The sequence below is a fragment of the Gallus gallus genome, chromosome 12 (genome assembly GCF_016699485.2).
Source record: "Gallus gallus isolate bGalGal1 chromosome 12, bGalGal1.mat.broiler.GRCg7b, whole genome shotgun sequence".
In the NCBI taxonomy this organism is placed as follows: domain Eukaryota; kingdom Metazoa; phylum Chordata; class Aves; order Galliformes; family Phasianidae; genus Gallus; species Gallus gallus.
Genome location: NC_052543.1, coordinates 19,964,176 through 19,987,743, shown reverse-complemented (window position 1 = coordinate 19,987,743; position 23,568 = coordinate 19,964,176). Strand labels below are relative to the sequence as shown.

The 23,568-nt window shown below is 39.3% G+C and overlaps 1 protein-coding gene across 3 annotated transcripts in view; it reads left to right on the top strand.

The window, feature by feature from the left end:
* FGD5 (FYVE, RhoGEF and PH domain containing 5) overlaps nt 1-20,377 on the top strand; it is an 89,660-nt gene extending 69,283 nt beyond the window's left edge. For all 3 annotated transcript variants that reach the window (XM_040646755.2, XM_004944732.5, XM_046900214.1), the window contains exons 11-21: nt 344-415; nt 1,846-1,914; nt 5,603-5,686; nt 7,250-7,329; nt 11,237-11,336; nt 12,805-12,942; nt 13,336-13,438; nt 14,481-14,611; nt 15,715-15,843; nt 17,696-17,844; nt 18,422-20,377. In XM_040646755.2, the coding sequence (XP_040502689.1) occupies nt 344-415; nt 1,846-1,914; nt 5,603-5,686; nt 7,250-7,329; nt 11,237-11,336; nt 12,805-12,942; nt 13,336-13,438; nt 14,481-14,611; nt 15,715-15,843; nt 17,696-17,844; nt 18,422-18,458 (1,092 nt within the window). In that variant the 3' untranslated portion in view covers nt 18,459-20,377. The remainder of the gene's footprint in view (nt 1-343; nt 416-1,845; nt 1,915-5,602; nt 5,687-7,249; nt 7,330-11,236; nt 11,337-12,804; nt 12,943-13,335; nt 13,439-14,480; nt 14,612-15,714; nt 15,844-17,695; nt 17,845-18,421) is intronic.
* The last annotated feature ends 3,191 nt before the right edge of the window (nt 20,378-23,568 follow it).

The window sequence follows — 23,568 nt, the reverse complement described above, 5'->3', positions numbered from 1 at the left end:
AGAAAGTCAGCAAAGATGCCATTGTGTAAACACTGCATGGGGTGAGCAGGCTCTTCTGAAGGTGAACTGAAGTACAGAGTGGGGTGTTAAAAGGTTATTAAAAGTGTCAGGGGTGTGCCGTGTCACAGCAGATGTGAATGCAGGTGATGAGGTTTCATAAGACCTATGAGGATGGAAGAAGACTTCCTGGACTTAAAGACTGTGGGCTCAGTTCTCTTTGAAGCCTAATTCTCTAATATCACTTTGCTGTTATAGATAAATAAAATGGGATGAGGGATGGTTTACCTGTTTTGCTAAAAAGCAATTACCATCTGGTCATCTAAATGTTGTTTCTCTCCCTCAGGAAAACTTGCAGAAGCTGGTACACATTGAGCATAGTGTGAGAGGGCAAAGCGGCCTCCTCCAGCCAGGAAGGGTGAGTGCTGCAGGCAGACCTATGCTGATAAGGACATTGTTTCTGGCCGGTTTATCTCTCACTGTGTGGATAGTGAGACTTCAGACATCTACAGGTGTTGTTTTCTGCCCCACTGTGATAAGAGTTGTAGCACTGCTTTATGTAAGCAACCATCACTCTGGTAGTGCTCCATGATTTCACAAGCATGGCCACTGTACTTTTTGCTCCCACTCTCTTAAGCCACCCGATGGTTAGTGTGTTCTGGAGGAGATGCTGTTTTCCTTCTTATATATTCCTCTTGGAAGCTTTGAAATGCTAGCAGAAACAGCTTGCAGTCTATAAAGGCTCAGAACTTTTTTTGGCTAGGTAAGATTCCCCTAATCAGGGGAATTATTTACTTTCAAACTTTCATTCTTGCTGTTCTCTAGCGTGCTTTTAAAGCAAGACATTGCTTTTAAGCAACATATGTAGTGGAAATGCTAAGTCACAGCTTGAAACAGTGATTGAGCACCTGGTAGGAAGGCAGGACCAGCCCAGGGGAGCTCAGGTGCATGCAGTGTATCTGAGTGACCAGAAGGGATGGAGCCAGGATCCACCCCTTCCCAGACCTTGTTTAAGGGTTGACAGTGGAGGCAAGGTTATCTCACCAGAGATCTCTGCATATCTGAGGCCTTCCAAAGGTAAGCAGCTTCTTTCCTTTATTCCTGTGCCCACAGCTGTAGTATATGAACAAATCCTCACTTGTTGCAGCCTAGGGCCTTGCTGCTCTGCTGTCATTGCTGCACTTTCCATTGCATTACAAATATATGAACAGAAATGCAGGAAAGTGCGTAGCCGAAGCACCAAATGTAAGATTTTCCTCATGTTTCCAGTCTTGCCAGTTTTTTTTAGGTCCAAACTGCTCTACGCTTTAAGATTCTTCTTGAGTTATTCAACCCTAAATTTCCATTCAGTCCATCTGTGTAGTATGCGTTTTAGCTGGTTACATACACATTCCTATTTACGCACATAGCAATAATATGGATAGAACAAGGTATTGTGCTTGCAAATATGTACATATATGTATGCAGGCTTAGTTATGTGAATAGGTCTCAATATTTCTTTTTGGTTCATTTAATTTTCATAATTAGGGGATGAGTTCTTCTTTTGAAGCCTATTACATGTTAGCTGTGCACTCTATGGTGCAGAACAGTGTGCTGAGGACTGCCTGGTGTCTGATGGGGGTTTCTAAACTGTTCAGTGTTGATACAAGTGCAAGCCAGAAAGAGCAGTGGGGCTGACACAGCCAAAGACTAAGGCAAATCATGAGGAGGGCTAGAAGCATGTGTTGAGTTACCCATCCCTGACCGTGCTGATGAAAGCAGTTGAGTGCCACCTTCTCTTAGAAGTATGTTCTCTTTTCTCAAACTTCAGAATGAAGTCTCAGGATTATGACTTTTTTTTCCTTCTAGATCTTTGTGAAAGAGGGAACGCTGATGAAAGTCTCTGGAAAAAACAGGCACCCTCGGCACTTGTTCTTGGTAGGATTTATTTTATGTTTTTACTGTGTCTTTCATATCTTCTCCAGCACTAAATCATTTAATTGTCAGCAGTGATGTGTTGAGTGGGCTTTGGTTGCTATCAGGATGTAAAAGTCTGTAGGCCTTTCACATATCCCTGTCGGCCCTGCACAGGAATAAGGGCTGTGCAGCCTTCCATTGCTGCCACAACTCTGTACAGCCTTGACTAGGCCATAATTCTGCAAAGGAATGCAGGTTTCCAATGTGCTTAGAAAGATGGAATCACTGAAGTGCGTACTTTCAGCAGTTAAGCTTTATACTTTAAAATTCTCCTCTGAGGCCTTACGAGATCTGATTAGAAACAACAGAGAACAAATCTTACTAATAAAAGTTTATGAAAGCAGTCTTTGGGCTTACTTGGGCAAGATTTCTGTCCTTGAAGATCAGGGGCTGGGTTTTAGTTCCTGATGTCCATTTTTATGTAAATCAGCTGATAACTTTGTGCACTACCTAGGGGTAGTTCCTCTGAAAGCATGCCTTCAACTCTCTGTTGATTGAAGCAGCAGTTCTCAGTGAGGGCTTGCAAAACTTTAAGACAGTCATGAGAAATTTACCTGTAATCAGTTGGCTGGAAAGCCCTTCACATGGATCCAAACTACTGGAAAAATGTAAGCATTCACAAATCAAAACATGGAAAACCACTTTTGTAGATACATTAGCACTGATGCTTTCTGTTTTGCATTACACACAACACTGAGAAGTTACAGAGGATCTGAGACTCCAGGCTCATGAGTACTGTTTTCAAATTTGCAGGTAGCTCACTGTATAACCACAGTTATATTTATACTTTCATTTGTATGAGGGGGGAAAATACTTGCCTGTCGTAAGGTTTTTGTGATGCTTACCTGTTAATGTTTGCGAAATTGAAAAGCACCATAAAGCATTGAGCATTACTGCTGATGCTAACATTACTGTTTACAGGCTTCCATTTAAAATAAATGATTACATGCCTGGATTATATACTTACTATGGCCTCTGTAAGTGCTGACAGCTTTTCCCCTTAGGACTATTATGAGGAGAGATGGCTTATCATAGAAAGCATAGATTTTTGGCATTAATTCTTCTTTTTTGCCCTTATTAATAATTACTACTTCTACATAAGTAGGATACATAAGCTTCTCTGCCAATTTGCTCACATACTGCAGTCATAATCAAAGGTCAGATGAGATTGGGCATAGTGCTGGCACTGATTTTTCTGATGGCTTCATTGGTTTGTTTAAAAGTAAATAAATTCATACTTTCCTGTACTGAAAATAAGAGATTTCATCCAAGTCTGCATCAATGGACTATATAAATAGTAAACAATATCAAAACCATGACTTTCTTGCAGCCAGAAATGCAAACCATGACCAGGAGTGCTGTCATGCAAAGTATATGGTGGACTAAACCATCTGGTTACTTTGAAGAATCAAAAGGTGCATAAAGGTTTCTTTTCTCGTCTAACACACAAGTTGAAACAGCTTTAGCCTTCTTGTACTGTTTCCTTGGAGAGGGGACAGTTGGAACTTGGAAACAGTTTAGAAGTCATTGGCAAAGATCTTTCCTTTAGTTAAGGCTTTTTTATTGCCCCTTATTGTCTTCTCCTTGGAAAGTTTCTTAAGCTGCAGAGCAATGCCACCTATGGTGAAAATGCAGGAAAGAAAATCGGTGTGAAATACTGTAATTCCTGCACTAACATCTGAATGCTTTTGTGTTATCTGCTGACGCTGCTGAAGATAATGTCTCTGTAATGCCGTCACCATGCAAGTGATGTTTAATGGACTATTCAGTCTTAAAACAACTACTGCATAACTCTACCAGTGAACTTTGGTCTTTGAACTTAGCAACTCTTATACGTCAGTATTAACAGATTACTGCCTATGCCTTTTTGTAACAGCTAAGAACTGCCTGGACACATCCCTTCCATTGCCAGTGCATCTGGTCCAACTGACGTGCATCTTGATTCTGACATCCAGGGGAAATAACACACAAAGCCCCAATAATAAAATCTTCTAAATATTATATCTTAAAACTTAAATTGATTTAAATCCCTCTGTATCTAAATATTTTGTAGCTGCTGGCAAAATTCAGGTAGAACAAGGACTTGCCGTGTGATATTTACCAAAAAACTTTCAGAACTATATGCTTTTTATGATGCTGCAGTTGCCACACATGAAGATTATTAGACATGAGTATGTAGAGGTATAATTTACCTTAGTTCTGGATGAAATAGTTTACCTTTGCTACTCAAAATAGATTGTTATATGAGCACTGTTTCCTAAATTTCTTTGTATTGAACTCATGCTGACTATAGCTGACTTAACATGGAGAAAATTTCAGCAGAATATGCATTGAAGGATAAATGTGAGAATTTAACCCCTACACATCCCAGGAGATAACCTCATCAAACTGAAGTTGTAGTTAGTAAATGCCAGAAGAATTAGGTGTGTACCAAAGTTGTATTTGGCCCATTCATTCAGTTTGTGCTTTGATGGTGTGTGCATATGTGCTCTGAATATATGCCCTGAAGATCCGTATGTGCACAGCTCATATGGCTTAAATGCATGTAATATGCATTTGCATCATTTTTGGGGTGCATATTTTTGTGTGCATGATATGTATCAAGTTTACTTGAGCTGGTGGTTTTGGGCAGGCTGATGATATTGTTGAATGTGGTGCTTCCTGGCAGGATGTTTAGTGAGGTTTGCTGGACGCCTGTTTCCTGAGTCCAGTCTGTTTACAGGGATGTTGGGGCCTCTTTGCAGTTCACTATGGGGCTGCTGATGCTGGCAGGCCCCCTGACTGCCCCACAATCATAGAACTCTGCAACTCATACATTGTCTCTTATCTCACCCTTCCAAGAATTTCTCTACAAAGGCTGCTTGTGCTGCAAGTGGGGTGTGGGAAGCTGCTATCAAATGAAAGATTGTTTAGTGCTCTAGCCAGTAGGACTGAAGCATAGGAAGTTTCTGAGTCACAGCCTGGAAAATGTAGCCCCAGCACACATTCAGGCTGCTCCACTAACACTCAGAAGATGTTTAACACTGACTTGAATAGAACAACACTATCCTTCAAAAACATTCAGGAAAAAAAACAAGCATATGGTAGGAGCTTTTAGGCAGGGGATGCACTGTGGCACTATATGAGTGCCAGTTATTCAGCAGAGCACAGATAAACTTGTCTCTGCTGTGGCCTGCAGACTCAATGCTGTCACTTATCTAGGTGAATTCGACTAGTAAGGAAGTCCAGTTACTCCTCTCATGTATCCAAACCATTCCTCTCTGAATCATTCTTACAAACCTTGACACTGTACGTTCACTTCCTTTTTGCCCAGAAGACAGAAGTCTGTGAAAACCAGCTCTACTTCTGGCCTTGCCACAGCTTCATTGTCATGGGACTAAGAGAGTCAGAGCTGCAAGGAGATGATTATCTACTTGCTTAGCTGCTAGCAAAAGTCAGAAATGGGAAGGAATCAAAATCCTGAATCTGGATTTCACAGAGCTCTCTGGAAATGTAGGTCTTCATCTAAGCTGTGTAACTTGGGCCTGCCTTTAGCAACAGTCCTAGCAGTTCAAGTTACTGCTTGTTCTAGGAATACCCCCCCCCCGGGAGTAATGGTCAGACTTGTAGATCATATTGCAAATGATTGATTTTGTCTTTCTCTATATAGATGAATGATGTTCTGCTGTACACATATCCCCAGAAGGATGGCAAATACCAACTGAAAAACACATTGGTTGTGTCAGACATGAAGGTAATGCCTTATCTGTATCGTAGGCTGAAATTAAAATTGTATAGTCAGCAGTTAGTGCTTTTCTGGTTTATATCTTATTTCCAGCTGATGTCAAGGAGATAGAGGGGGTGGATCAGGAGTCAGAAGGAAAAATAATATGAAGTAATTATATAACAGATTATCTGTAAGGTTGTGACTTCATATGACAGTCTTATTCAGGCTGGTAATGAATAATGCAAGTCAAAATCAGATTTACCATCTGATCGTGAAATTGGAGACAGAAAAAGTTTATTATCCCATTTCATCCATTCCCCTTTTTGTGTCTCTAGCCAATACATAGTTGTACCCTACAACACATTCACTATGGCCCCAGGTTGCTAACCAACCTTAAACGTTTGCCACTTGCTATTTATACAGGCTTTCATTTGCCTGTTTTCTACATGTCCTTCAACTGTTTTAATCAAAATATTAATGGATTCTAAAACTTCATAGGGAAATGGTGTGTTGGGTGATACTACATGCAATTATACAGGTAATCTCTTGTTCAGTAAACTCCATAACTACAGGTTGCAGAAACTGGATACAATTGACCTGTTCTTACAGTCTTTCCCTAAGCATCCACTGATGCTGGTTCCTGTGCAATGGGAAATACTGGGCAGGAATGGTCTTTACTTCTGACCTAGCTGGCCATTATATGCCTCCCGCCAAGAACTTTCATAACTATTCTATAGCTGATATGCCAAGTTGTATTTTTATGAAATAAGACTTGGAGTGGCAAGTCAGGAAACTGGCTGAAGAAAACATGCAAGACATAAGTTATGAATAATGATTTTCTGCAAAATGACACAAGATGTGTTGGGGTTTTCTGAAAATGTGGAAGGCTGATCACCTTAAAGACCTCATTGTCTAAAAATAACTCTAGGTTCCTTGCTGAAGTAGGAATCACTGAAGTGCTCCACTTTTATGTGGAAAGGAGTTGCAGAACAGGTACTTACTGTAGAACATTTGAAACGCGGAGTGTTCGGTATAATAGATGCTTGTTAATAATATCACATAATTACCTTGAAGCTATGCTTCCTCTAAGTAGCTTTTGCTATTAGTAGACAACTAGTATGGTACATGACAGGAAAAGGTTTCAGCCGACCTGTATCTTAGGCATTTTTGGCTCTCAAAGAGCTTGGCTGCAGACAGGTATTCACTGATCTGAAGCACTTCACAGTGTATAGTCTACATGTCCAGAGGAAAATTATTTCCATTCTTTACAGAAGGATTCTACGTGACATGCTCTGACATTTGTCAGACTAAACATCTCCTAAGCTTGTCATATGAAAATTCAACTCTGACTGACAGTCTATCACTACGTCTATAGTTGGATTAAATTATTTGTTTTCCCTTTATTTTGATATGATGCCAGTTCTAGAGAACATTCTTTAAATTAGCAATAGAATAGGCAGAAAACTCCACCTGTCCACCTCTTTGCATTTAAATACGAAACAGAGGGCTAGGACATCAGAGATCCTTTTGCATAGAGACTTGTACAGTTTAACTCATGTCCACCTTTATGTTCATGATATTTGTTTCTAGGTGAGTCGCCCAGTGACAGAAAAAGCCCCAAATGTCCTGAAGATTGAATGTGATGAATATTGCCTGACACTGTCAGCAAGGTACTGTCTCCAAACTGCCACAGCAGAAGCTACATTCTAGCTATATCTGTAGATTAGTCTAACAAATATCCAAGTCTAGTGTTTAATTCTTTTTAAACTTGATTTGTTCCATGCTATTGTGATAGTGTCTGAGTACTTGATAATACAACTATGATATTTATTATAAATGCCAAGCTCATGAACTGTAACTAATTCAATTCATTTAACAAGTAAAGATTAGAACTCAGCTCCTGACAACATTTTCAATAGAGAGGAAAGAAGAAAATCTCTTCTTAAGAAAACTAAATTCTTTCCATTGATCTTTCACACTCTTTTCTTGTAACTCCAGGAGTATGTTAAATCTGTCTTTCACAACTACACTTTTTAGCTCATACCACTAGCGTTACAAAATTGCTAGAGAAAACAGAAACTAGGTAATATCATGCAATAGATATAAAAGCACTTAATAGTGCTTAAATAAGAAAGCCAAAATTGAACTTCATTGGCAACCTCATGGGTCTTTCTATTAAAAAGATCTTCACTACTGTATTTATGTAGTGCTACTACTAATTGCAACTGGAAGTCGGTATCTCTACTCTGGGATTATAAACTAATGGCAGAAGGATTATAAGTCAGTGTTTTACCAAAAGATAGTAGTGTACTGTATTTTTTCATGATTGTAATCCAAAACTATCTTGCAAATTTACCCAGATCTACAGCAGAAAGGTGGATGGATTGATTTTCAGATGTAGTTGACTATAAAAGACATCCTGGTAGCAATGGTATTAAAATTAACTCTTTAAATCAAAAAGCCTTCAAAACTTTAAGTACTTTTACACCATAAGTCCCTAACTATAGCATGGCTGGAAACATAGCAGACTTTCCTTAACTACATGGTGCAGTAAGTAGACAGGGAGGGAACTTTCTTACTCAGAATCAGAACTTGGAACTCAACTCTTCCTAGGAACACTTGCAGTCTGTGGGCAGTGCTCAGATACCTGTCAAAGCCTTCTTGTCTGTTTCCTTTTATAACCAGCAAATGAGAAAGTATCTGAGACTTCCTTAGAAACTTATCACAACCTTCAAAATATGCACACAGTACTTCTGAATTACCTGCTGACGATTACAAGGGAATGTTTCTTTGCTGTAGAGGGGAAACAGCCGCTGCATGCCTCCTTTATCCTGGGCAACTGAAGTTGGTGTCTCTAGGAAGATGCTTGGGATGCTCTGCTTTTGTGCTCATGTCGAGTCTGCTTAGTTAGCCTAAACTAAACATGTGCAAGTATTAGAAGCTATGTTTCTTTGGTAGTAAATAGAATCAGGGCTGAGACTGAGATCACCCTTCTGATAACAGCTGGATTGAAATTGACTCTTATCAGAACACTGGGATAGAGACCATTTATTTTCCCTGTGCTGCTCATTCTAGGACCAATCTGCCCTAAGAACACAGATATTTCCTCCTCTCCCTTTCTGTGCTGGCTGACAGAGTTGATGAGACACCAGTGGGACAGCATACTATCCTAACCACAGAGCTGTACTCATCAAAAGGAGCAGCAAAGACAGAAAAGTACTAGAAGGCTTCAGACATCCCTGAAGACTGCATCTTTTATCATTTGCACTGCAGTGCTCCTGGCCTGTGCAGACGGCCAGTTGTTGACAATCACAACCCAAGTCTCTGTGCTTTTACACTTGCAGAAGACAAGGTGAATGTGCACTGTAGAAAGACAGGAAAAATTTGATCAAAGCTCAAAAATTGGCACAGGTATATGAGAAAGCAGCACTGCAAAGCCTTTGTGTCTCCCATTGAAAAGCTATGTTCTTACCTTGCATTAAGCTGACAATAGATCTGATCACAGAGCCTATATGGAGAAGGCTGATGCTGTTGTTGCACCATTATTTACATGTCAAAATATGCTTGGACAGAGGTGTAACCGTCTGGTGCCCTTATGAAACACCGGAGCACTGGGAGAAAGCAGTCACTATCTCCTCCCTAAGGGACGAACATGGAGCGACAATGACAAAATCCCATCTTGGTTCAGTTTTTTGTGTTCTCTTGCTGCCCCCTGCTGGAGAGGAGAGTGCAGTGACAGTGTGACCCTCTGCCGAAGGAAAAGTTTGCGAGGCAATGCTGGGATAGTTTAGCACAAAAGTGCAGTCATACTCAGGCTAAAATATAGCAATGGTGAATCAAAGTCGGAGGTTCTCTGAGCCTCAGAAGTTCAGCAAAAATTTATCTGAGCCTCCGTATGACCAGTGAAATAGCTAATTAAGAGGTCGGTGCCCAGTGACTTAATTTATCTTACTTATCAGCAGATAGATGTTATTCCCACATTTATTAGGTTAATAATCTGTGATTGCTGACTGGAGATGTTTAGTGGAACAGGGAAAAGGTTAAAGGCATGCAATAAATAACAGGCTTTTACTAGCAGATTTCCCTCTTGTCTGTCTTCATCTCTTCACTAAAGAGGATTTAATTTACATCAGTGTGGGATTTCTCTTTTTTTTTTTTCCACGGGAAGGGACTTGTTTTTCAAATCAGATCTTAATTCTCAAGAATTAGGAATTCTCAGAGAGTTTCCAAGAATGATAGCGGTTGAAGCCAGGACTGCCTCTGTTAGCGCTTTGCAGGCTCGGAATGTTTCATCTTGAAAATACAGGTACCTCCTTCAGATTTCCTAGAAAGCATAATTTGATTAGACTTCTGATAGTAATAAGGACTGACTAATAGTGTGGCTATTGTCAGAGATTATCTCCTTTATAATAGGCCCTTGGCATGCAGAGGTTAGCAAATATGATTTACTCTTTTGGGAATCTTTTTGCTCCAACAAGCTTGTTGAATTTTACAGAAGCTTTATGCTCAGAGTGCAGAGGAATGCCGAGTCAGGGATCGTTAATCAAATCTAACATTTCCTAGCTCTCATTTATTTACTTATTTTTATTTTAAGATCACAAAAGACAAATTATTCTTAGATATCTTGTTTGGTGGCCTTACTGAGCATAGTGTATTGAAGCTACAGCTGAACAGCAACTGGCAGTGATACCACTACTAATTTTTAAAAGCAACTCTAGTGGGTAGCTTTCATGAAAGTGGCTGATATTGCTCAGAGATGAGAATACACTGAGATACAACTGCTCCATTGACTGATGCTGGCAACAGCCAGAGCTGTGCACAGTTTTCAAATAAACAGTAAGCACAGTACGAAGTCACAGCATGAAAACCATCTAACACATGCAGCATGGCTAATGGTTCTAGAAGAGCAAATGCATTTGATAAGTAACAGGCATTAAGGGCCCTGCTGCTTTTCTAGGATGGCGGGACTAGCAGAGAAGCATGGAGTGCTTCACTATTTCATCTAGTTCAAAGGGGGCACCTTGGGGCCAGGTTGGAGAACTGCTAGCCTCCCTGTGTAACTGCAACTCAAGGGAATGCAGAATTTGCTTTCCAGATTTCCATCCTGGTCTGCCAGGAGCATGGAGCTTGTCTGTGATTGAGCTAGAGAAAAATGAAAGCATTCACAACTTGACAATGAGTGACAGATTTCTGTGTTTCCTGACATGCAGGTCATCTAAGCATCTCATACTGTGTGCCCTAGAGAGCATAATAACTAGGATGAACACAAAAGATTTTATCTCCAATGTTATGTAGTGTATTGACCAATTCATAGCAAAGTCAGGGTCTACTTGGGGGGGGGGGGGAAGAATGCAGTGCCTTCTCAGTCATGGTAATAACCATAGTGCTACACTAATCATCCAGCTGAATAAATGCGACAGTCAGTCTTGTTCCTGGCTTTGAAAATACTGATTGAGTGCACTAGTGAGTGAAAACAAAAGTTCAGAAAGTGAAGCTTTTCTCCTCTGATCCAAAAACTACTTGTTTTGGTCCCTGATGTACATGGCATTAACTGCTTTGCTGTATTTCATTCCACAGTTCTTGCTTGGAAAGGGATGACTGGTACAGCTGCATCAGCAGACACATCCCAGATGACTGCAAAGCTCACAATACTTCCACCTGCCACAGCAACGTGGAGGTAAGAGGAAGCTAAATCTTTCAGTGCTTGAAGGGGAAAGAGAGCAAGAGGGAAGAGAGAAGACGACATTGAAATGGGAAGGGTAAAAGTTGTAAAATGCTAAAATGCAGAGTTTGTTGGGGAAGATATTCTTAGTAATTCCATTAAGATCAGAATGCCAAGCCTAAATGACAAAGTTCATTACAGTGAATGGCTTTAGAGACCACCTCTGAAATGTTAATCACACTCAGTATTCTGTGGTCTTTGCTTAAATACAAGTTCACCTGTAGGAAGACTAGCAAAATTTCTTCCCAAACAGTAACCATCTTGAATGATCTAAAAATAGGTACAAATTCTTATCCTGGTTTCAGATGGAATGGAGTTGGTTTTCTTCATAGTAGCTGGTGTAATGCTACATTCTGGCTTTTAGAGAAAAATGATGGTGATAACACAGGCTATTTTAGCTGTTGCTGAGATGTGCTGCACACAGCCAAGGTCATTTCAGCTTTTCCTAATGTACTGTCAGAGGGAACTGGGGGTGCACAAGAAGCTGGAAGAGGACAGAACAAGGACAGCTGACCTAAACAAACCAACCATACCATATGACATCATGTGAAAAAGCTATAAAACTGGAGGGAGTTTGCTGGGGAGAAGAAAGCCATTGCTTGGGAACTAGCTGGGCATTGTTCAGCAGGTGGTGAGCAATCATGTTGTGCATCACTTGTTTTATACACACCCACACACATATATACAGAGAGAGAGAAAACTGGGATCAGTTTCATATTGACTATGGCTCCATAGGCTCAGAGAACAGGCAGACACCTGCACAACTGCAGCCTTGTGCATTCCAAGAAACAGGAATAATAAATACATTTACTATAGTTGTTCCATATATCCAGATCCACCATGGAAAGCATGGATTAAGTTTGGATTCTGTGGGGATAAATTCCATTTTGTGCACATCACGGTTTGCACTGGAAAATAAGTTGGTACTGGTTTTTGGTACTTTCTCTTCTGCATTTATAAAACTGCCCCAAGGTGTAATGAAATAATGAACTCAGCTTCTTTGCTTTTGAAAACTATGGAGCTAGAGTTTTTTAGGGTTAGTATTTCAGAAACTGCCAAGAAAAAGATGGCTTTAACTCATGACCTTACCTGCAATTTGCATGTGCAATGAATAAGATCCATGCCTCACATATGGAATATTGTCAGAGACTAACCGATAACAGATCTACATTCATTGTTATCTGTTTTGACTCTGGCTTTCACAGCACCATATATTGATAGCCACAGACTTTCAGTGCTGAAGCACCTGCTGAAGCACTTAGAGTCTGTACATCACTGCACCTATATCTCGCTGCATTAAGAATTGAAAAACTGGGTATTTTAGCAGGTGAACCATAATGAAAGAATTGCAGTATGAGGGGGACTGAATGGGTGTACTTTGGGAGTGTGGATGCTTCTTGATTTGTTCTTCTTTGATTTTAAGTTACGGGAAAGGCTTGGAATACCCTTGGGTGAGAGGCCTCCTACTTTGGTACCTGTATCCCACGTTATGATGTGCATGAACTGTGGCTGTGACTTTACCCTCACTTTAAGGCGACATCATTGCCACGCCTGTGGGAAGGTAAGAGCTGTACAAGCTCCTCAGTGAGACTTTATTGACACTACTAAGATGCTGGCTGCCACCGCTCTAATTTCTGCAAGTTTGTTGCAATATCAAGACCAGAATTTGACTTTCCACAGTACCTGCTAACGCATTGCTATGTTAGGTAGTTATGTTTCTAATGACTAAGTGTGCAACTAAATTCTGTGTGTGATTTTGGTTGGCTTAGATCAGTGTAAATCTACCGTAATTATAGTTTAATCAGTAGATTTACCCTGACTGACGCAGATGTAGCAAAGTTACATCAGCTCCACTATCCGTCCTTCTCTCCTAAACAACTCAAGAGGATTTGTTTTATACATGCATATATATCAACTAAAATTATATTACATGCAAATCTCCTTTCTGGAGCAGATTGTATGTCGAAACTGTTCAAGAAACAAGTACCCTATGAAGTACCTCAGAGATCAAGCAGCCAAAGTCTGTGACAGCTGTTATGTGGAATTGAAGAAAAGAGGTAAAGTTTCTCCATTCTTGGCAAAATTGACAAATCTACTGTCTGTATAATGGAGATGCTTTTAGGACTGCCTACTATGTTGACCTTTGTGACAGAAGATTTCTCATTTCAACCACAATTCATGTGTATTGAGGTCCCAAAAGTCCCAGACTATAAGGCAGCTAAAATTGTTTTAGCAAGCCAAGTTCTCTGAGGGTTTCTCTGGCCTTCTGATAAGCCAGAATAACAGCAAGAAGTGTGAGATGTAAACAGAGCTGATAGTTGTTCCCTGTCATTTCTAGTGAATTGTCTATTACAAGAAAACAGTGGCTTTACTGTACCTCATTCTGTCCTTATCCTTGTGCTTTTACAATAAGGAATGCTGAGGTAAAGTGCAGAGCCACTAAGAGCTTTTCCACATAGGAAGTTAATGAAGAAACGGATGGAAGCAGAAATTTGTAACAGTAGAGCTACTGCCTAACTAGAACTCTCTGTATTACTATATGAGTCTATGTTCTAATTTAAGTACACATCCAAATCAAAGATAAATATGGGGGGTGAGGGATTTATATATATAACTGTGGAAAATGGCTCTATACCCAGGTGGAGGCCAGTGACGAGTGGTATCCCCCAGGGGTCTGTCTTGGAACTGGTGCTCTTCAACATCTTTGTCGTTGTGACTGGGATAGTGCGACTGAGTGCACTCTTAGCAAGTTTACTGATGACACCATGCTGAGTGGTGCAGTTAATACAATAGAAGGAAGGGATGTCATCCAAAGGGACATGGACAAGCTGTATTCTTGCTTTGCCAAATTTTCTTTCATACTTCTTTCAAGTAGCTGTAGGTTACTACCAGTACTCGAGGATGCTGTGAAATTCAGACAGCTAACCAAACTTAACAGAATAATTTGAAGGAAAAGCTGAAATAAAAACCAGCTACAGAGGAGGCACTGTGTTTTCCATAATTGTTTGCATTAGAGTAGTATGTATCTCTTACCCCTTGTATGACATACAGCAATTCATCCATTTCTCCCCTTCCTTCTGAATTTTCTTAATCTTACAGAGCGGCCACTAAGTGTGAGCTTCCCTCCAACTTCATCCAGGTGTTCAAGCAGTGCCTTCTCTTCTGTATTCCACAATATTCATTACTCATCCTTCAAGAAACAGAAAAAGATCCCGTCAGCTCTTACAGAGGTAGGACCAAGCTGGCTTAGAAAGGCAAGGAACTGCTGAAAACCGCATGCTGAGATTTCAGCAGCTATGTTTATAATTTATTCTGCAAGCAGTGGGCTCATCCCATGCTCTAGTCGTCGTCATGCAATTATTTTTTTCTGTTTTTCACACTAATGTTTCAAACAAAGTACTCTGAGCTCTGGAGACAGCACAGAAACTTCTTCAGCCCACTAAGAAACCCAAATTATAGCAGCTTGCTTACATTTCCTCATCAATCTGTACTGTCTTCAGAAAACTAAGATCATCTCAGGGTGTTATCTGGTACAAGAAGGCAGGTCACAGCCTTCACAAGTATCAACGGAGCACAATTTGCCATTGACTGGTTACTTTTAATGAAATTGACAAGACCCTTATGTCTCACAATAGCATTAATCTGTAGCTTTTTCTCATTTGCTTTAGCCAGGACCTGGAACACTTTTGTTCCACTACAAAACACTGCTGCGATCCTGCTCAGTCTTCTATCTTGTCAGAAAGGCTGGTTTTGAATCTGGCATTTTTTTTCTAATTTGGTATCCCCTTGCAGTTTGCTACTGTAATTAACGATATGTACTGCACTGTGTGTGTGTATATTTCCCTCTACCCAAAATGTGGATCTTTAAGGTCATTAATGAATCAGATCTCAGAATAGGTCTGTGAGAGTGGTAACTTTCCTCAGAAATATTATTTATCTAATGAAATCAAGTCATAATCAAGTTATTAACATAAGTTAATACAAAAATATTGCGAAGTCCAAAATATAACCACATCTTAAAAGTGCTCAGACAAAGGACTGTCCTCCCTTAATAATAATTTTTTAATATTCTACCTCACCCAACAGAAAGACCTGGGAGGAGGGACGAGTTCAGTTTCTCAGAATACAATTGTAAACTTCTTGTTCTCAGTAACAATTCAATTGCATGTTTTCCATGTGTTACCAAGAGCAAAGTTTAATATCTTCAAGCAGCGGGGGGGAAAAAAAAGAGAAATAACATAAGCATGATATTACTTTATCCATGTAAACATGCATATCAGGAGGGAAAAGGCCTCTGCTGTCATAAATCCCGATTTCTCCCACTCTCCTTCAGGTGGCAGCCTCAGGAGAGGGAGCTACCATCAGTGGTTACCTCACCAGATGTAAGAGAGGCAAAAGACACTGGAAGAAACGCTGGTTTGTTATCAAAGGCAAAGTCCTCTACACCTACATAGCAAATGAGGTACTGTGCAATCTAACTTAAAATAGTTTTCTTACTGAATTTTATCCTTTATGCTCTGCAGTCAGCAGAAGTAAATGTGAAAGGTATAAGTGGTGGTTCTCACAGCCAACTGCCTCTCAGAACTGGTTCTAATGGACTGGATCCCTAAGCAGTAACTTTGAGCTGAAGGGCTCAGCCACATCCCTGGGTGGATCTCAGCAACCTCTTTACAAATTGTCCTTCATTTGATTATTTTTTTTTCCTCTGTTCATGTTGTTATATGCTGTCAACCTGAGCCTAGGTATTTACATATAAAGACTTCAGGGTAATTGCCAGGTGTTTTTTTTTTTTGGTAGATATATGGTGCTATAATCCATTTCCGCTGGAGAGTAGTCTTGTATGTGTAAATAAGATATACTTATCCTACTAGTATAAACAGGGAAAGATAGGATAGTCTGCAGAAGTGAGAATACAGTTTTCTGTAGTGACCTGTAAGTTCCTTCTCATAGCTGAGGAGGCTGACTTTCCAAGAGACTTTTTTAATGTATTCTTTTATGTATTTTGTCTCATCCCAGTCCCTTTTCTCATTTTTATTTCTTCTTCGGTTGAGTAGCTGCAGCACCAGTGAAGTTGAGGTAAATTCAGTACAAGGAGTGGATGTAACTGACAGATTTTGTAAGCAGAAGCATAAGAAATTATTTTGCTGGATACAAAATGCTAGAACTGTAGTAAAAGCAATATTTGGTATTTTAAGTCTTCAGAACACTTTGCTAATATCAATCACATAAACTCAGCAGTGTGGGGAATGAAGCATCATTAATTATCCCTCTGAAACAGATGAGGAGATTGAGACAAAATATTCATGATTTGGCCATCATTGAAAACCTAACAGCTTTCTTCAATAGTGCTGATGTGTAGTTTGTTACCTCCTTAGTTTTTCTACCTGCTTTGTTTACACTTAGCCTACGTAATCTTAAATTTTGACTTCTTTTTCCAAGGCCACACAGCCTCTCAGCAATTCAGACTGTTAGCATCCAGTTTTGTATTCAATACACTCAACTGCCCTAATCTTAGAAGCAATCACTTCTGGTTTGGTGATAGGGAAAGAGCAGTGGATGGCTAGTTACACTTCTTATTCCCAGCTTACTATTGAGCTTCTAAGAGCAGAAGCAAAGGCAACATACACATATAGAAAACATTACTTATAGTGACCAAAATTGCAGCTCTCAGTGACAGGTGAAATTCAGTTTGATTAATATTTATTGTTTCTTTAACATATATAAAACAGAATTTGGCAAACAAAAACCACATCTGTTTACTGGGGGTAAATTACCGCTGAATTGCATTACCAGTTCTGAGATTTTGAAGCAGCGTTGCTCAAAGTGAGGATGCTATTTGGCATGCAGATTTTTAAAACAAAGTTGCTAGTGCTATAAAAGGAAATCACAAGGTACAAAGCAGACTACTACTTGCATTCAGCAAACAAAAATAGTTCGAAGTAACACATCTGAGACTGAGTCCCTGTTCAAGCTTTCCAAAGTGCTGCAGTACTTTCCCATGTTGCCTCATAGGTTGATTTCTGGACCATTATGTCAAAGTAGTCATTAAAGTACCCATTAAGGTAATGGGTAATTTGACCTTTTGGATGACCATGAATAACTGGACTTCTAAAGGTGCTGCTAAGGTTGAAGACTATATGAACATGTGCAGTACACTGACATTACTCCTGCTTACAGGTCATCAGTTCAGCAGAAGATTCATACTACTACTTTTGCAGCCCAGACAGTGTTTCTATCATGATTGTTTTTTCAGAAAGAGCCCTCAAACTGCTATGAGCCTCTCTATAATTTTCGGTTCACTTCTTTGCTTTCAGGACAAAGTTGCCACAGAAAGTTTGCCTTTGTTGGGTTTTACTGTTGCTCCAGAAAAGGAGGAAGGATGCATAGATACAGTTTTCCATCTCTATCACAAGCAAACTCTGTTTTATAGCTTCCGAGCAGATGATAACTATTCAGCACAGAGGTAAGGGAATGCTAGTAAGCATGTAGGTCCAAAAGCTTATGTGGGGTTTTTCCTCTCCTTTGCTTCAGATGCCTACCCTAACAGAGGAAAACAAATTGCTTTCAGAGTGTTGACTAAGCCCAATTGCATGCAATTGCCCTAAGTGATGAAAAATACCTTTTTTCACTCCTTTGTTTAGGTAGAAAGAAGACTGAGCCTCAAGAATCATGGTCTTTCCAGTCAAATGTGATTTTTGAATGGGATCTTCCACAATTTGCATTCTATTTATCCACCTCTTAGTTTGCTTATCAACAAATAATTGTTCAGATTTTGCAGCTTATTGCTACTCCATTATTTCTACATAAGAAAATAATCATGAAACTTGTAATAAAAATGCCAGTGCCTCAAGGCACATAGGAAGGAAATTTGTATTTATTGGAGGTTTTGTTTCTTTTAAACATAATTCAGTCATTTCATATTTCCTATTCTAATCACAAAAGCATAGCTACAGTCCTCTTCAGGCTTTATGTTCTTAAAATACGCATTTTTGAAAGAAACAATTTTTTACGTATCACTCTTTCTTTCCTGCCCTTTATAGGTGGATTGAAGCCATGGAAGAAGCATCCATATTATAGCAGCTATCACTCAATGGACTTAGAATACTAATTTTCAGATTTCTGTACAATCCAAGCAATCCTTTTATGTCTTACAAAACTGAACGGTGTATTTCAGGAAAACTGGCTACAAACACTGGATATGAACTGTTTTCAGATTGCTGTCTGCTTCCTTCCTCCCCTTCCTCTTTTTTTTTTTTCCCCTCCCCAGAAGAAAACTTTTAAATAGGGAATGTTTGTGGTGACCCTTTATGCCTGTCCAAATACAACCTGTGCTGTAAGCTTCTCCTATGAGCCCATGGTAAGCTAAATTTAACATTAGGGAAAGAAAAAGCCATGGAAGTACTGACTACAGTAAGCAGCAGGGTCACTTTTACTTACTGTAGAGCACTGTCATATTTCACTGGGTTGGTTTTGGTGTCTACCATGGAATTTGAAACAATGTAGTAAACAACAAATACTCACTTAAAGCACTTTATTATTTTCATTCAACTACAGTTTAATCTTTTCATATTTCCATGGAGTTTGGTGGACCAATTCATCCATTAACAAATGCCAGTGTGAAATTACGCTGTGCATATGCTGAATTGTTTCTACAGAAAATGAATGAAGAAAAACACTGCATTTACCCAGTTTACCAACATTGCACTAGCTATGATCCAGGATAATTACTTAGTATCCATTTATAATTCAACACAAATCACTGTATAACTTATTTTAAAGTGTTTACTTTCATATCACTACAGTATTTTGAAATGCACTATAGTTGCTCTGCAGTCCCGACGTTGAATAGTGTCGTGTCACCCTGAATACTGTGTCAGATTCAAACCCAAAGGATATTTTTAATTTATTATAAACCCACAGACAACTTTTATTTAACACTAATCTACCTAGCAGTGTTAAGATTTGTATCATTTATTTAAATATTCTATCTTTATTTTCAGTCCTCCTGATGTTTCTGCTATTGTTGTTATGAAAAATGTCATCAAAACTTTAATCCATATAATAAGTGAATCATTTGAAATATGCTGGTGGGATGAAATGCACTTGTCTGAACCTTCTCTGGCTAAATGCATCTTACTACACCTCCAGGGCTGCAGTTCCAGCAGCCAAGTGGCAGTATGGCTTCAGATATGTGCTACATTTACACTAGTTGAAGATGTCAAACTCTGGATTTTTGGTTTTTGTTCCTTTGGCTGGTTGGTTGGCTGTTGTTTAATGAAGGTTGAAAAGTGATGTTATAATCATCGCAATAAAATGATTTTGTGTTCTATGTTTGTCATAAAATCTGACTGCGAATAGAATGGCAATTATGATTAAAATATATCTTTCTACAAAAATAAAATGCTCAAGAATTTTCTTATATTAAAATACATTGTGGGGCAGGGGGAGAGGAAGAAACTTTACTACCTTCATTTTTCCTTTCTTCAATAAGCTTAATGGATACCTCTATTTTTGATAAACAAACTGGCTAGAATTTTTCCCTATTTTTTGAAGATCTGTAATGTATCTCCAAATGATAAAGGTAGTTCAATTTGTCACCTAGAAACAAAGCTAAAAAACAAATACAAGTCTACCACTAAACAAAAACATACTTGCATTGTTTGGGGGCTTTTTTTATGATACATCTGAGTCTGATAATTTCATAAAACACAGACTGGCATATGCAAACAGAAATCAAGTATGTCTCATACTAGAATTTCAGCTTTGTTGCTGTTAGATATACGTAGTAAAATTTCTAACCATGGTCCCAAACAAAAAAGTATGCACGAAAGAACAACAGTACTTTGAAGACTGTGAACTTGTGACTGTTGAAGTTTGAAGTAATAAGCAGGAAATGAATACACAAAAATATTTTGTTGTAAAAAATAAAAAAGATACAGTGCTATTAAGCGTTGTCCGATATATTGTGGAAAAAATAAAAGAGCAAAATAACTGCAGTTCTACAGGCTTTTCTTTTATGTTATTTTTACCTTAACTCCAATTCCAGTTATTGTTAACAGACACACTGCTATTAACCAATTCTCTAACAGAGAGCATTGAAGGAGAAGACAGGATTCAGACAATAGCAATGAACAAGTGTTTCAATCCATGTTACATTTAAACTTGTTGAGCCAAGCTACCTGTTCACACTACTTCAGTTACAGATATAAATAGTCTTCATATATCACAAAGAAAGAAAAACAATAGAGAAAATGTCCTATATTTTCATTTTCATTGAATCTAATTTGTGCAAAGCTAAGCACCAAAGACAAAAATTGTCTTAACTTCAGAGCTAATCCATTTATCACTTTTTATAGTTTTAACATTGAAATAGCGGTTTTTGGACAGTTTATGCCTTTTATTTGCAAGTAGCTCAGTAACATTTCTTCCTAACATGTACCAAGCCTTGCTCTCTCTGAAAAAAAGAGATTTTTTTCACAACTCTGTAAACATAAAAAAAAAAAAAAATCTGTAACAATGCACAATGTGCTATCTAATCAGTCAATGTTTAATATCTTCATTGACGACCTGGATGAGGGCATTGAGTGCACCCTCAGTAAGTCTGCAGATGACACCAAGCTGGCTGGAAGTGTTGATCTGCCTCAGGGTAGTGAGGCCCTACAGAGGGATCTGGATAGGCTGGATAGCTGGGCTGAAGCCAATGGGATGAGGTTCAACAAGACCAAATGCCGGATCCTGCACTTTGGCCACAATAACCCCAGGCAACGCTACAGGCTTGGGGCAGAATGGCTGGAAGACTGTGTAGAGGAACTGGACCTGGGGGTGTTGATTGACGCTAGACTGAACATGAGCCAGCAGTGTGCCCAGGTGGCCAAGAAGGCCAATGGCATCCTGGCTTGTATCGGAAATAGTGTGGCCAGCAGTAACAGGGAAGTAATTGTCCCCCTGTACTCAGCACTGGTGAGGCCGCACCTCAAGTACTGTGTCCAGTTTTGGGTCCCTCACTGTAAGAAAGACATCAAGGCCCTGGAGCGTGTCCAGAGGAGGGCAACACAGCTGGTGAGGGGTCTGGAGCACAGGCCTTATGAGGAGCAGCTGAGAGAACTGGGATTGTTCAGTCTAGTGAAGAGGAGGCTCAGGGGAGACCTTTTTGCTCTCTATAACTGCCTGAAAGGAGGTTGTAGTGAGCTGGGGGTCAGCCTCTTCTCTCGGGTGACTAGTGATAGAACTAGAGGGAATGGCTTCAAGCTGCGCCAGGGAAGGTTCAGGCTGGACGTTAGGAAATACTACTTCTCTGAAAGGGTGGTCAGACACTGGAATGGGCTGCCCAGAGAGGTGGTGGAGTCACCGAGCCTGGTGGTGTTCAAAGAGTGTTTGGATATTGTGTTGTGGGACATGGTTTAGCAAGAACCATTGGTGATGGGCGAATGGTTGGACTGGATGATCCTGTGGGTCTTTTCCAACCTTAGCGATTCTATGATTCTAATAGCTAAGATGCAAACTGGCTTTGTTTGTTGTTTCAGTGTGTTTTCGTTTATTTTGCCACCTGTTGGAAAGCATTATGTTGATTAACAGTTATCTGCAGCCAGTGTTTTGATCTATCTTACAGTAGAGGCCTATTTAAAATCCATTTTTAATATGGTTATTATATTCATTTTTCCAAATCAAAGTATAAATCATACAGCAGAGTTGGAGTGCTGCATCATGATGAGATTCCATGCCACTGTATCCAAGTACTGCTGGTCAAGAAGGCCCTGGGGTCACCACCCCTCCTGAGCTAATCCCGGATTGCATTTAGGATGGAAGAACAACACAAAGCTACAAACACCAACTGGGCTTTTCCCATTTGCATGCTGCTTTGGCACAAAAGAAACACAGACCTCTCTGGTTATAGCCACATAAAAACAGGAGAAAAAGCTATTCCCTGTGTCAGTCTTAAAACACTAACTTCACGATTTACCTTTACAATTTAATATATCAAATAATCTTCTGTATATCAAAAACAGTGTGATCCTTCAGTGTGAATCAAGACACCAATTTGGATCAAGTTTTGAGAAGAAAGTTTCTAGACTCCAGGGCAGTTTTACAGTCCCGCTTATGGAGACTATAATAATAATGGTAGGTTTTTCCTGAAAGCACTGTTTCACAAGCACTGATTCTGCAAGTCTTCCCTTTCCACAGAATAAAAAACACCAGGAAACCTTTAAAATTAACATGAAATGACATTGTCATTCTTTGCCATGCTTTATTTCTATTATTATTACTAAGAGACAATAATTTTATATGCTTTGGGTTGTTTCAATAGGACAGGGTTAGGATGTTATGCTGCTCTTGCCATCCACAGACCTTAATGGACAGCATATCTCTCTTAAAGCTACTTTTTACAAATCTTATACTCATTAATATAAATAAATTATATAAAAACAAAAATTAAGAAAACATTTTAGATTATTCTCAGCGAAGTTTCATTTCAAATTACAGCCACTACATGATAAACAATGATTTCTTATATCAACAACATGAAATTCCCATAGTCAGAAATACAATTCTCACAAACAGCAGATAGAGCAATGACAAAGCACAGCAAGACTACACAACCATGAGACTTTATCTGGATCTGAAAGCATGTAGTGTGGCCAAATGCTTCCCTGGACTACACTGGACTACTACAATGGACTACACTGTGGTATCATGTATGTTATACATTCCATACTTCTGCATGCTACCAAGAATATTTTTGCCTTTCTTCCAATCTCTCCAAAACCAGATGCAGCATGCTGGCAAGCCTAACAGATGCAGTCAGTGGGGGACTTCAGTGCTAATCAAGATCTTTAAAAAATTACACAGTTATTAAAAAATAAAATAAAATAGTAAACCAGAAAAAAAAAAAAAACAATGGATAGCCTTTCACATGAAGTATGTTATAAGTATGCTATGTACATTAGCTTTCACAGTGCTTGATTCAGATTCCTAACACAACATCTCCCTGTATTTTTCACCACAGCGGCAAGACAGTAATTCTGAAAGTGTTTAACCACATTAAAGGAAGTCTTACTTAATCTCAGCATTGTCACGACTTTCTATCCTGCCTCAGAAACCTTGAAACTGCTCTGCATGTTCATTAGTATGAAATTGATTGCTGTTCAACCACGTATGTGCCTTCCCTTTTTAAATACAATCTAAAAAC